At 36.4% G+C, this 12,671-nt stretch overlaps 1 protein-coding gene and 1 long non-coding RNA gene across 2 annotated transcripts in view; one reads left to right on the forward strand and one right to left on the reverse strand.

Annotated features, from left to right (window-relative positions):
* Nucleotides 1-7,325, reverse strand: part of AHR (aryl hydrocarbon receptor) — a 47,848-nt gene extending 40,523 nt beyond the window's left edge. The window contains exon 1 of the mRNA XM_002818180.6: nucleotides 6,566-7,325. Within this exon, the coding sequence (XP_002818226.1) occupies nucleotides 6,566-6,630 (65 nt within the window). The 5' untranslated portion in view covers nucleotides 6,631-7,325. The remainder of the gene's footprint in view (nucleotides 1-6,565) is intronic.
* Nucleotides 7,326-7,410: 85 nt separating this feature from the next.
* Nucleotides 7,411-12,671, forward strand: part of LOC129060376 (uncharacterized) — an 85,757-nt gene continuing 80,496 nt past the window's right edge. The window contains exon 1 of the long non-coding RNA XR_010140866.1: nucleotides 7,411-7,540. This is a non-coding gene — a long non-coding RNA (uncharacterized LOC129060376). The remainder of the gene's footprint in view (nucleotides 7,541-12,671) is intronic.

The raw sequence follows: 12,671 nt of genomic DNA on the forward strand, positions 1-12,671 counted from the left end.
TGACATGCAAAGATATGGTTTCAGTAATCCTATGAGATTAAAGTGACATTTTTTAACAAGAGATTACCTCTCACAGTGCTGAGTTTGCTCTATTGGATTTTTCCTCGGGGTGATTTAATCTACTCTTACTGCTTTGGTCTACTTACCCATAACTTGTTTTATCTTTATTTCCAGTCCCTGTACCTGACTGCCCTTCCATTCACATTCCCCTGGAGTTGGGCACCTGCTTCTCAGCACTATGGTGCTACTCTCCATCCAACAGCTAGGAAATCCAAAGTATTCCTCAATAAAATCTCCCTACCATACTACCTACACCCAATAAAGCCCAACTCTTAACCCCATTCATTCTTCATTTCCTTCCCCCAGCTTCAGTGCATCCGTATTTATCTCTGAATATAAATTTCAAATATTTACAATCATAAACTATGTGCTTAATGTAATGGAGGTGACACATAGCACAAATAGATCCCAACTTCATTGTTAGGCTGAAAACAGCTGGGTATTTTATTTCCCTATATGAGTCAAAAACATCTACAAAAACTTCTGAGAATTCTGGCTGGAAGCCACTTTTAATGAGTCAGAAGTCTTCTGCCACCCTCCTGCTGCTGCCCTATAATTGTGATGAGTTCTTTCCTTTCCCTTTTGTTTACTATACCTGAGGAGAGATGATGAGATATAAACAGCATAGTTTCTAGCACAAGACATTAGCAGGGAAAATCAGGAAAATGAAATATGGCCTAGAAACCACTATTAGTTTCTTAATCCTGAAAAACTCATTGTTTCCTTTTCCCCCTTCTTCTATGCAAATACACGTTTTTATTCCCCCTTGAACCCACATAAAATGTATCTGCCTTACCAGAATCACTAAAACATTACCAAAAAAATTTTAAGTGGTAGTTAATTGTTAAATTAGTACATCTCAAATACGTACTAAGTGCATGGTACTGTACTGGGAAGCTCTGGTAGTTTCAAAGACAAATGATAGTCCTATCTTTAAAGACATTCTTTTTCCTACTAGGAGGAAATATATTTTATAACATGGCAAAATCAAGCATAATATATTGCTCAGTAACACAGGTGCTATAAAAGAGTTCATGGAGATGTGGCATCTAAATCAGGTCTTAAATACAGGCAAGACACTTCTGTTTCCGTGACGGCAGAATACCTAGCTTTCTGCAACTACCCTTCTCTTCCAGAAAAACACACCAAAACAAGAAAAGCAGGAGCTTCTCTTGTCATCGGAGACACAAACTCTGTCTCCGATGAACCTAAGAGACAGCTAAACCCAGATGCAAATAAACAGGAAGATGGTAAAAAAGAAATCAATAATAGCATAGAACAGGAAGGAAAATGTAATCACAGTATATTACTTAGCTAAACAGTAAACAATATACAGTCAAAAATAATACAATGCTAATGTGTATATAATCCAAAATTGTGATAAAATATATTGGGACGATGGAGGAAGGTGAAAAAGGTTCAAGTGAGATAAGAGAGCACTAAAATCCCTAACTACCACAGTAAGACATCAAAATAAAAGGCCTCGCATGCTATACTTAAGATGTGCCACATATATAATTGACTTTTGAAATCTGCCAGTATTATTTAATAGCAATACATTTTAAAACAATATTTCAATAGAAAGAAGTAAAAAGAACAAAATAAAAGATGACTGAAAAATGTAAGACAAAACAAATGAATACGTAAAGGACACCTTAAGTAGAAAATCTGCAAATACAAGTGCTTCTCCTATACATAACCACGATCCCAACATATAACTTTAATTACCAACCACACTTTTGCCTATGAAATTGACAGTAATATTTTTTTTTTTTTTTTTTCTTTTATTGTAATTATTATTATTATTATTATTATACTTTAGGTTTTATGTCCTTTGTAGGGACATGGATGAAATTGGAAGACAGTAATATTTTTTAAGCAAAAATGCAAAGATATAGTCACATCTCCAGATTGATGATGGAATGTAATTAGTAAATTTTTCTTAATTTGATACTATCTCTTGGAGTGTACAATTTGGTTCAACCTTAAAACAACACGTACTTTTCTATCCCAAAATTCCGTTACAGGAATTTTTTCCTAAAAAAATAAATTTGCATAAAAATTTACATGTCCCAAGGGTATTCTCTGAAATATTAAAGTATTAAATGGTTGGGAATAAAATTTCCTCCCAAAAGAAAAACAGTTAAATAAATTATAGAATATTAGTACAACAGAGTATTATGCAGCCTTTAAAAACAAACAATGTTTTAAAGAGGAAGGGAGGTAGGTAGCAAATCAATAAGACAGGAGAAAAGACTCTAAGAGGAAAGGACATAAAACACAAGTATGGGGATGAGCAAGTACAAATTATGTGTGGGAAATGACAAATAATTTATTTCAGCCATAACACTATCTGAGAAGAAACAGTGAAAATCCCTAGGATATGGCTGTACTGTATGCATCACTGAATCTGTTCACCTGGACAGTACGAACACAAGTCAGTAAGAACACAAGCTTTGAAGCAAAAAGACCTGGGATCCAATATCCAAACTCTTTTTCATTACCTGAGCAACTCTGAATTTGAATCTCAGTTCCCTATCTATAGACTTAAATAATACTACCTTTCTTTAGCACTACTATAAAAATGAAGAAAATGATGTAAAGAACTGGGCAAGCTTGTATCAGAATAAGAGCTAATAAACAGTCATCTTTTGTCATATTAAGCCACTAGCAAAATATCAATTTTAAAAGAAGCGTAAAAGTAGAAAGATACTGTTGTAAAAGTTTTGTAAGGTATTTATTTCTAAGTAACTGTCTTAATTAAATACATGAGTAAGCACGTACTATGTAAATTTATTCACCAGTGAAGTAGCACATTTCAGCTGTAGCCGTAATTGAGAACATAATCGTATACTGCCTCTTACTGTTTCATGGGAGAATTGATTGTTCTGTAATAATGTAAGCTAAAAGAATAGAATTTATGTTTCTGTTTCATTTATATCTTTAGCAGTCTTCACAGTTTATATACATACATATATATATATATATATATATATATATATATATATATATATAGTTGTTCTGTTTTAGTTGTGAGAGTAGCAGTACAGGTGCTGACTGTCCTGCTTTATTGGTCAAGAAACTTGCCCAGATCTGTAACAGTGAAGAAACTGACCTCATTTTTTAGTTTAGATCCAGTGCTTTCAATTTATACCTGTTTCCTCTTTTTGCCATTTAATGTTACCTATAACTAAACACTTTCATAGTTCTAATAAGCAAGTGTCCATAACTACTATGTATACGCTATCTAAATCAAGCTATTGGAAAGAAAAATGATGGAGAAATAATTGTGTAAATGAAAAGACCCATTCTTTTATTTTAGATGCTGTTTTTAAAATGGCACCATAAATTTATATAAAACATTTAATGAGTATTATGTAAGTAATACAATTCAGTATTACCTATATGAAATTCATGACATTTAAAAAGAATGAATAGCAAGACAGACAATGCTTTTATATATTATTATTAATATGTTAATAAAAGTAAAAGTTTTTATCAGTATGCATTTTAAAGAAGGATTAGCTAAGGCTCAGAAGTGACTTTCAGTTCTGACACTTCATAATGGCTTAATCACCACTACAGCTGGTATCATTTTAAAGTGTAGATCCCCTTTTCTCAACACCTATTATTTGCCAACATTCAGTGCTAACTTTCTATGTACAGGTAAGCTGAAATCCATTACAACTTTTTCTTTATGATTAAAACCTTAAAAATACAAAAATATATCCAAAATTATCACTAGGGAAAAACATTCTATTTAATTCTATAATGGCCTTTTCGACTATCTTCATGAGACAAAATAAATAAACACTTTCATTTCCAAAGAGAATAAAATAAACACAGGATTTGTTCTCTTTTTCTGAGTAGGGTTACTAAGTATGGGGCAACAGTCTAAGCAAAGTTATAGTAGAGTCTATAATGAAAGTTATCTTTGATATTTTCTTCTTGAAGGTAGGAACATGAATCGGACGTAAAGTTGCTTCAGAGCCTTTAATTTCCCAACTTTCATTACTCCAAAAAGAACGGAAACATTTATTGAGAGTCTACTATGTTGGAGATACTTCAGTGGGATTAAATTGAACACATTTAAAATGTATTTCCTACTAATAAAGATAATTTTCAATGTGAGAGCCGCCACTAGGGGGGGTTGATTTTTCTTAATAAATTCAACTCAAGATTGAAAGAGCTTCAGGTTACAATTGTCACCTACTTTACTGCAAAATTTTATGGAATACTTATATTCCATAAAATTTATATTTAATTGGCTGTCTTTTTCAACAGTCCTATAATAATGCTACAGCATATTTTATCTGTAAATAAAAATAAAATAAAATAAAATGGCTCTCATTTAAGAGGTCAAAGTTAAGTAGGTCTGGATAGCATTTTCAGCTCAAAACAAGATCTATTTTCCCCAATGTTGGCACGTTTTGGGGCTCATTAGGCCACAAACTGGTAGTTTAATTTTAAAACTCAAATTTAATATCAGGTTTAATGACTTTATTTCTAAAATAAACTTTGATTAACTGCATTATAAAGTTAACAATTTTTCATTCAGGTAAAAATAATTTATATAAACACTTTCACTTGATAATGAAAATGTCAGCACTAGCCTTTTCTTACACAGCAAGCTGGTGATATTTAAGTCATCTGTATGATTAGAAGCAATATACGGTGCTCAGTAGAGATCTGATAAACATCTATGCTAACAAAATAAAATGTGGGTGAATGGAAAAAATACTTTCGTTATATTATAGGAGATTAATACAAGTATATTAAAGACTAAGTAAGTATAATATTACGATAAATAGAAAGTACATTTTACGCAAAATAACTAAAATCCATAAATGTTAAACTGTATAATGAATACAAAATTATGGCATTTGTTTTTGTTTACAAAGCCATCCAGGTCCTTTTATAACACCCTAACTGAAACCCAGTATCTTAAAAACACATTAGGGAGATCTTCATGTTTTCTCACCATACACATAAAACCCATGACATCCCTATTATATATATGATGCTAAGTGTATTATTGTATTAATAAACACACAGAACAGACATTTGGGATGCCTCCCAACTTTAACCATCAAGGACAATGTCAAATAAGACAAACATACTTTAATATAAGAAACGATTCTACAAAATTAAAAGTATTATAAACCGATGTCTCAAACTGCCAAGGTAGAAAACTGCTGGTTTGACAATATTCCCTTAAGACACACTGTACCATAAAACTTCCAAATTTTAATCAGTCTATTTATAGATTATTATCCTCTGTTAATGCCAATTCATAAGTCTAGTTCTGAAGAACTATGATAACTGAAATTCTGAAAGGAAACTAAAATTTTGAATGAAACTTTAAACCAATAACTGGTTTTAAATGTAAATCTTAAAGTGTTATTTTTCTGGTTCCCATTAGTGATAGTTGGAGTCTAAGCAAAATGCACACTTCTGATTTGGTCTGAGAAGACGTTTAAGCGTTCTTAAAATTGTTTATGAAAACTTGAAACACATGTAGGTAAAGTAACTCAGAGATCTAGAAATAAAAAAATTGGAATAAACACATGAATATAACCACCTCATAACAGGAAATGTTTTGAGCACGGATAGTTTTTTCTGACATACACAAAAAATTTGCCATCTCACACAAATATTCCACCAAAATCAACCGACAACGACAAAAGCAAGTTTGTACTCACTCAATTAGAAGAAAACTTTGAAGGGGAAAAGAATTAGAGGTAGATGTTAAGAACGAAAACCTCTCTCAAATGCAGTTCTAAATCTTTTATTTTACAGACCCTAAAGCCACCCCATAAGTGATAAGCAAGCTTCCGAAAAAGATGTCTGAAGAATACAAATCCTCCACCGTATCCTGTCCGTTGCATCCACTTCCACCTGCTACCACTTCTATCCACTTTACCGATATGGTCACAATGAGCGCTACAAAATTGCTGCCAAATAAGTAAATAAGAGCGCAACACAAAGCCAGTTGGTGGGGACCAAAAAGTACCTTTAGAGGCACTCAGCTGCTTCGTAAAAGTCAGCATGTGTTTAGCTCTTTAAAACATCTCGCCCTACCAAACTCTACGAAGAATGAGAATTAAGACCGTCCTCTAACCTAACCCATGCGGATATTAAAAGTGGAAGGAGATTTCAAGACAGGTTTATACTAACTAATCCATTAGCCCAAGGCAGATCAGAGCTGTCAACAAATCAGGACCAAATCAGAGAGAACAAAGTTGCAAATGTGAGGGCGTGTGTATGCACTGGTGCGGGGGAAGAGGATGAGTGGGAGGACAATTTTTAATATGCAATCATTGAAAAAGGAAGAATCCAAGTCCTCTGTCTCCCGACCGGCCTCCAAACCTCGATTCCACGGGCAGTGCCGGGAATGGACTTAATCCCAGGATCGCAGGGATTTGGGGGCGGGGTGGGGCTGCCTCCCGCACCCGCGTGCCTGAGCGCCCAGCCCCCGCGATGAGGACGCGCTCGGGACACTCACGTTTTCTGCACCGGCTTCCGCCGCTTGCGACTGGCGTAGGTGATGTTGGCGCTGCTGCTGTTCATGGTGCCCAGCCGACGGCGGCGGCTACTCCCCGGGCACTGGCGGCCGGGTCCCCAGAACCCGGTGTAGGCTGGGACGACTGCGGCGGCCGGCGCCGGGTTCCACGAAGCCGCGCCCGCTCCACCTGCGTCCTCTCCGGACAGTGGCGTGGGCGCCGCGCCTCAGCGCCTCGGCTCCCGCAGGCTTCGGCAGCCTGCGCCAGTACAGGTGAGCTGCCTGGGCCTGGCGCAGTGAGTGGGGGCGAGGGGCGGAGACCCGCGAGCAAGGCGGCGCAGGTGCCGTCTACACTGGCGGAGGCGGCGCGGTAATGCCCGCAGGTGAGGAGGCCCGGGAGGAGGAGGAGCCTGGGCCGTCTATTTAGAATCCTGGCCTGGGTCGCGCACGGTGGCGCCGCGCCCCGTGACCGTCGCCGCGGCCCCTTGGGTGAGGGAGGCGCCGCCGCGCTGCTCCTGGGACTTCCCAAATCCTAGGTGCTTCCCGCCTGCGGAGCTCGGGCGCCGGCCACCAGTCCCGGTTGCTCCCAGCTTCCGTTCGGCTACACGGCTGCCCCTGGTCTGAGGTGGCGGTCTGGGGCACGCTCTCGGAGCAGAGCGTCGAGGGGACTCCCCAGCCACTGCCTCCCGCCGCCGCGCGCACCGGCTGAATAGCAGGAGCACCCCCGACCCCTCACCGGCCCCGCCCCGCCCAGATCCCGCGTAGCCCCGCCCCGTCCTGCTTGCGCCCGCCCATCTGAATTCCATTCCATCTTCCTTGAGGGCCCCACCCTCATCCCGGCACGTGATGACGTAGGACGTAAGGACGCCCCCCGCCGGTAGCCATCTTCGTGCATAGGCAAACTCATTGTAGCTAGACTGTACAAAGTATATCAAGATATGCCAAATATTGAGCTTAACTTCACCTGTTTGAGAGACGGTGGGTCGCTAACTTGTGGCTAAGAATTACAATTAACTGGTAGACAACCAATGGGACTGTGTATTTTCCTAGTTGGGGAGGCTTCAGAAGGCCAGATTTGAGTTGAGACTTGAAGGCTAGGAGTTTCCTTGACCTTTTTTGGGGTGTGGGGGAAGTCTTTACAATAGACAGGAAAATAGATAATAAGGGGACTATTATGTGTTGTGTCATGGAGGAAAATGGACCATGTGGAAAAATATTGGGAGTAATTAACAATATTGAATACTGTTGAGAAATTCAAATTAGGGGAGAACTGAAAATGTCATTCTTGTCTTCTCAATGTGTAGTCATTGATGACTTTCGTGAATGCAGTGTTAGTGGGGTAATGGGCGTGCAAATAACATTGAAGTGGGTATAGGATTGAGCTGAAGATGACGAAATGGCATCCTCAAGCAGACAATTCTTCTTCCAAGTTTAGCTGTGGATGAGAGACACATCAGATGGTATGTAGGGGGAGTGAAGGGTTAAATAAGGGTTTTCTAGTTTTGGTTTAGTTCTTTAACGGGCGATACTGAGCAGCTTAGAGGGAGTAGAGATAAACTATGTAGGGAACCTGAGGGAACAGTGAAGGAATGATAGGTACTAAGATAGCAAAAGCAGGAGGGAATGAGCGCCAAAGCATAAATGGGAGATTAGGATTAATAGATTAGATACTAACAGAAACAGTACTTACAGTGCTTTGCTATTCAGAGTACTCCACAGTTTCTTATGAGAGTTACAAGAAATGCAGACTCTTTGGGTGTCCTTGTTAAATCAGAACCGGAAGTTCACAAGAACTCCCAGGTGATTCAAATGTACTTAAAGTTGGAGGAGCAGTTCTCTACCATAGCTGGAGGAAAGGACAGTGAGTGAGATATAGTAGGCTACTAAATTTTGGATCAGAAGGATGAAGGAGATGTAACAAAGAGGGTATTCTAGCATGAGCTACAAAAGAACAACTGTGTTTTGTGGTCGATGATCTTTGTTTTAATTTTAGAAGAGCATAAAGTAAAAGTGATCTGGGAAGTGACAACAAGGAAGTAGATGGACATCCACCCTATATCCTGGTTGTGTGATAAGAGAAAATAATTAGGCAGTATTAGGGAGCGCTTATAGGAAAGTGATAGCCTCAGTAAGCCAGCTTTCAGTTTAAGGAAAAAGATGGAGCAAATTCCCAAAGAAGACAGTGTACACTGGCAAAGTTTGATGTTTATGAATTAGCAATTGCAGAGGCAGAATCAACCATCTCTATTTTCCCTTCTCTTTCATTTCTTTATCTGTGCTTACTCATAGCGTGTAAGTGTATTCTATCTAAAACGTGTAAGTGTAAAAGAATTATTTCCTCCTAGCTAGGAACTTTAAGGGTGAAAAATTTATATCAAAACAATTTATTGATTCTGTAGCTTATAACTCCTCTTCATAAAAGAGATGTACTAAATGCAATGAACCAATCTTAATTGAGTGATTTAAAAAAATCCTACCCTTTTTAAGGTTGTTGGCTATTTGGTATGGTCATTTTCTACCTTATTTTGACTTTCATATCCTTATTTTTTTATGTTTAACTTTAGGATTATTTTCATTATCCAGAAGTCATATGCTGTATTATGTTACATAGTCTTAGTTAAGTAATAGATCTTTGCATAATTAAGATTAAAATTAAATATCAACAAAATTCCCAGAATTCATTTTAATAGTGACGTGAACTTACCTTAATAGTTTTGCTAGCATGTGAATACAGTATAGTGTAGTGCCATTTTTAAAAAATGAGCTGCCATTATCTAGAAACTTCCTGTATTGGCACTGTGGAACATGGTTCTCAAAGTATGGTTTGTGGCCATCTGCTAAGATTTAAAAACTTTTTTGTGAGCAGTTTTGTTTTTTTTTGTAGTTACATTATTTTTTTCTCATAACAATTAATTTGGCTATAAGAGTCGGTAAACATTTGATTACCTTATCCAAAGAACATCCTTTTAATCCATTGGATTGAGCTTACTTTCTGAGGTTTCAGATGCAGCTGTATGTGTATGGGTTTCTTTCTCCTGCGAAACAGTATGAGAAAAATGTTTTAGGAATGCTATTATAAATATCAGCTGTTCTTGAATAAAGGAAAATAATCAAAATGAATGCTAAACCTATTCTATCACAGGTCATTTCACTAAGCAAGATTTTAGCCCCTATAATATACCAGACACTGTGGGTTACAGTAGTGATATCAGACATGTTCTTTCCTCTTAGAGCTTACATTCTAATGAGAGAGACAAGAATTAACCAGATAGTTACACAAATGAATGTATAATTACAACTGGGACAAGTACTGTGAAATGAATACTCTGAGAATGTATAATAGGTGGATTTGACTTGGTAAGGGGAGGTTACCCTGAGGGAGCTTGAGCTGAGTTTTGAGGCATAGGTAGGCATTTTATAGGTGACCTGGGGAGGAAGGGGTATTTCATGCAGACTGAACATGTATCACTTTTTAATCTCCTCTTCAATTCTGCAGCTGCTTACTTCAGGCCCTCAGAATTGTCTTTTACAGTTTACAGCACACATTGTAGCTATATGAAGTATTTTACAGACGGTAGTCCATGCTTCCTAAACTATGTACTGAGGCACCCCAGGAGCACCACAACAAACTCACAGGGGCACTATCATGGGATATTTTAAATTTTCAAGGTCAACACAGTGACATCAGTTGGACACCATGCAAACCACTATCTTGAGGTAGTTCAGAACTTCTACACATTAAATTGTACTTCATTCCTTTTGACATCGTATCTTTGTGAGGCTGTGTTTTTGTAAATTGCTGTAATAAAACACAAGGACTATGGGAAAATTACTGTAGAACAGGAAATGAGGGTAGCGGTTTCCAAGTTTATTCCAAAGTTTGAGAAGTTATGAAGTGCCCAACAGATGTGCACATCCCATTAAGAATAAAAAATGTTAATGTATATTATTTTTTAAATAGCTACTAAGTTGTTAGGATAGACAAACATAAGTTTGGATTTAACTGTTTAATAAATGGAACTGTTAGGTGTTTCTTTTAGCTTGCAACACCATGAAAAAATTACTGAGACACTAGGAATGCTGTGAACTGAGAAAGTTTGGGACCTTTGGCATAACTAAATCCTTTATTTAACAGGTGAGAAACTTCAGGCTCAGAGAGATCAAGTGCCCTGCTAATCATAGCCTAGAATCTGGGTCTTGTGACTTCTGCTCCAGTCTAAAATGTATAGCTTATCTCACTTTGAACTGTTCTGATTCATTTATTAAAAATAATCAGTTTACACATTTCTTGCTTTTACTCCTAACACTGAAGAACAGACATAGACATCTAAGGGCTGTGTCTAAATGCTTGATGTCTTCTTTACTTGCTTGGATACAACAGTGTCATAGAAGCCACAGAGAAGTAATTCATAGATAATGCTAATCTTAATTCTGACAAGGAAACTACAAGATAGGAATAATTTGTTATTAATCAAAATTATTTTTATTCACTTATGGATAATGCTTTGTTGTAAGAAACATTTAGGTTTTTAACACATGAAAGTACATTATTAAAATGTTAACATGCAGTAAGTTTGGATTTCGATTTTTTTTCTTTCCAGACTTTTAATTCTCATGAATTTGAAATTTGATTATGGGGAAAGTTATAAAAGAGCTTTGTGTTTCACATACTAAGATTCATGTCTAATTTATTAAACATTTTATTAAAATATATATGTATAAATATCATTTTTACTAAAATCCATTTAATTTTGGAGATATATTTGGAATCTACATAACAATGCATACTTTCTGCATTTTAAATCATGATATGGAAGAAACTGAAATTAAGATAAAATACATTTATTTAACAAAGAAAATTATTAACTTGATAAGAACAGCTTAAGGAAATGTAAATTATTGTAAAATGCTGACCTAATATATATAATTTAGATTTGCTAAGCTTTAAAAGGCTATCATTCTTATTCATATTAAGAAACAAAATGTATTCTTTACTGAAAATATTTAACAAATTTAATTAATGTGTGGACAGAGGTTCTCAACATTTGTTGCATATTGTAGTCACTTGAGAACTATAAAAATTACTGATCCTTGGCTCCACTACAAAAATTTTTATTTAATTTATCTATGTTGTATCCTGGAATCGGGATTTTACAGGTGATAGAGGTATTGTGGTTATGTAAAAGAAGATCCTTATTCCCAGGAAATGCATGCTGCAACATTCATATATATATACATATATATATATATACACACACATACACATATACATATACACAATTATGAAAGGTATATAAACATTTGTGGTATTCTTTCAACTTTGCCATATGTTGAAAAATTGCACAATAAAAACAAAAAATAAGTGCAAAAATAAATAGCCATGTACTTTCAAGTTAAAAAATTGAGAGACAAAATATCTGAAGCCTGATAATTGTTTCCATGGGAGGTCAGGACAGAGACATATTAGGCACCCAGCTTTTACGTAAGATAAAGCTTTAGACCTTGCTCTAAATCTTGATATTACAGGAAACAGATGGAAGATAAATTTAAAAAGATTCAAAGTTTCTGCACTTCTCCAGTTTGAAAACAAAGTTAGAATCCCAAATCTCCATTGTATGGCCTCCGTGGGCTGAAGAATATGTATAGTTCATTGTGCATTTCAAGAATTTAGCTGATTTACACTAACCACAAATTATTCATTTTGCTGTATTCACCAGTTATTTATACTAAAATGCTAATAGTTTCTAATACCTTACGAATACCTTTTTGCTTGTTCTTATGCATTTGAAATTTCTCCTTTATCTACTTTCCTGTATATAATCACTGACTTTTATAAGACTTTATAATGTATCAGTAGACAGGATTTATGTCTATAAAGCTTACATGCTAAAATAATAGTTTTTTTAAAAAAACATCTGGAACAAATGTTAATTTGTACTGCAAGTTAAAGCTTTTCAGTTTAATGCTATGCAAAACAGCTGCATAAGTAATATTCTTAGGACCCTCCTCACTCAGACCCCATACCAAGCATCAGAAATACCTGCCATTACCTGATTGGTAAGTTGATGAAGGAGATCTGGTTACATAATTAATCAAGGGGATATAGCTG

Source organism: Pongo abelii, chromosome 6 (genome assembly GCF_028885655.2).
Source record: "Pongo abelii isolate AG06213 chromosome 6, NHGRI_mPonAbe1-v2.0_pri, whole genome shotgun sequence".
Lineage (NCBI taxonomy): Eukaryota > Metazoa > Chordata > Mammalia > Primates > Hominidae > Pongo > Pongo abelii.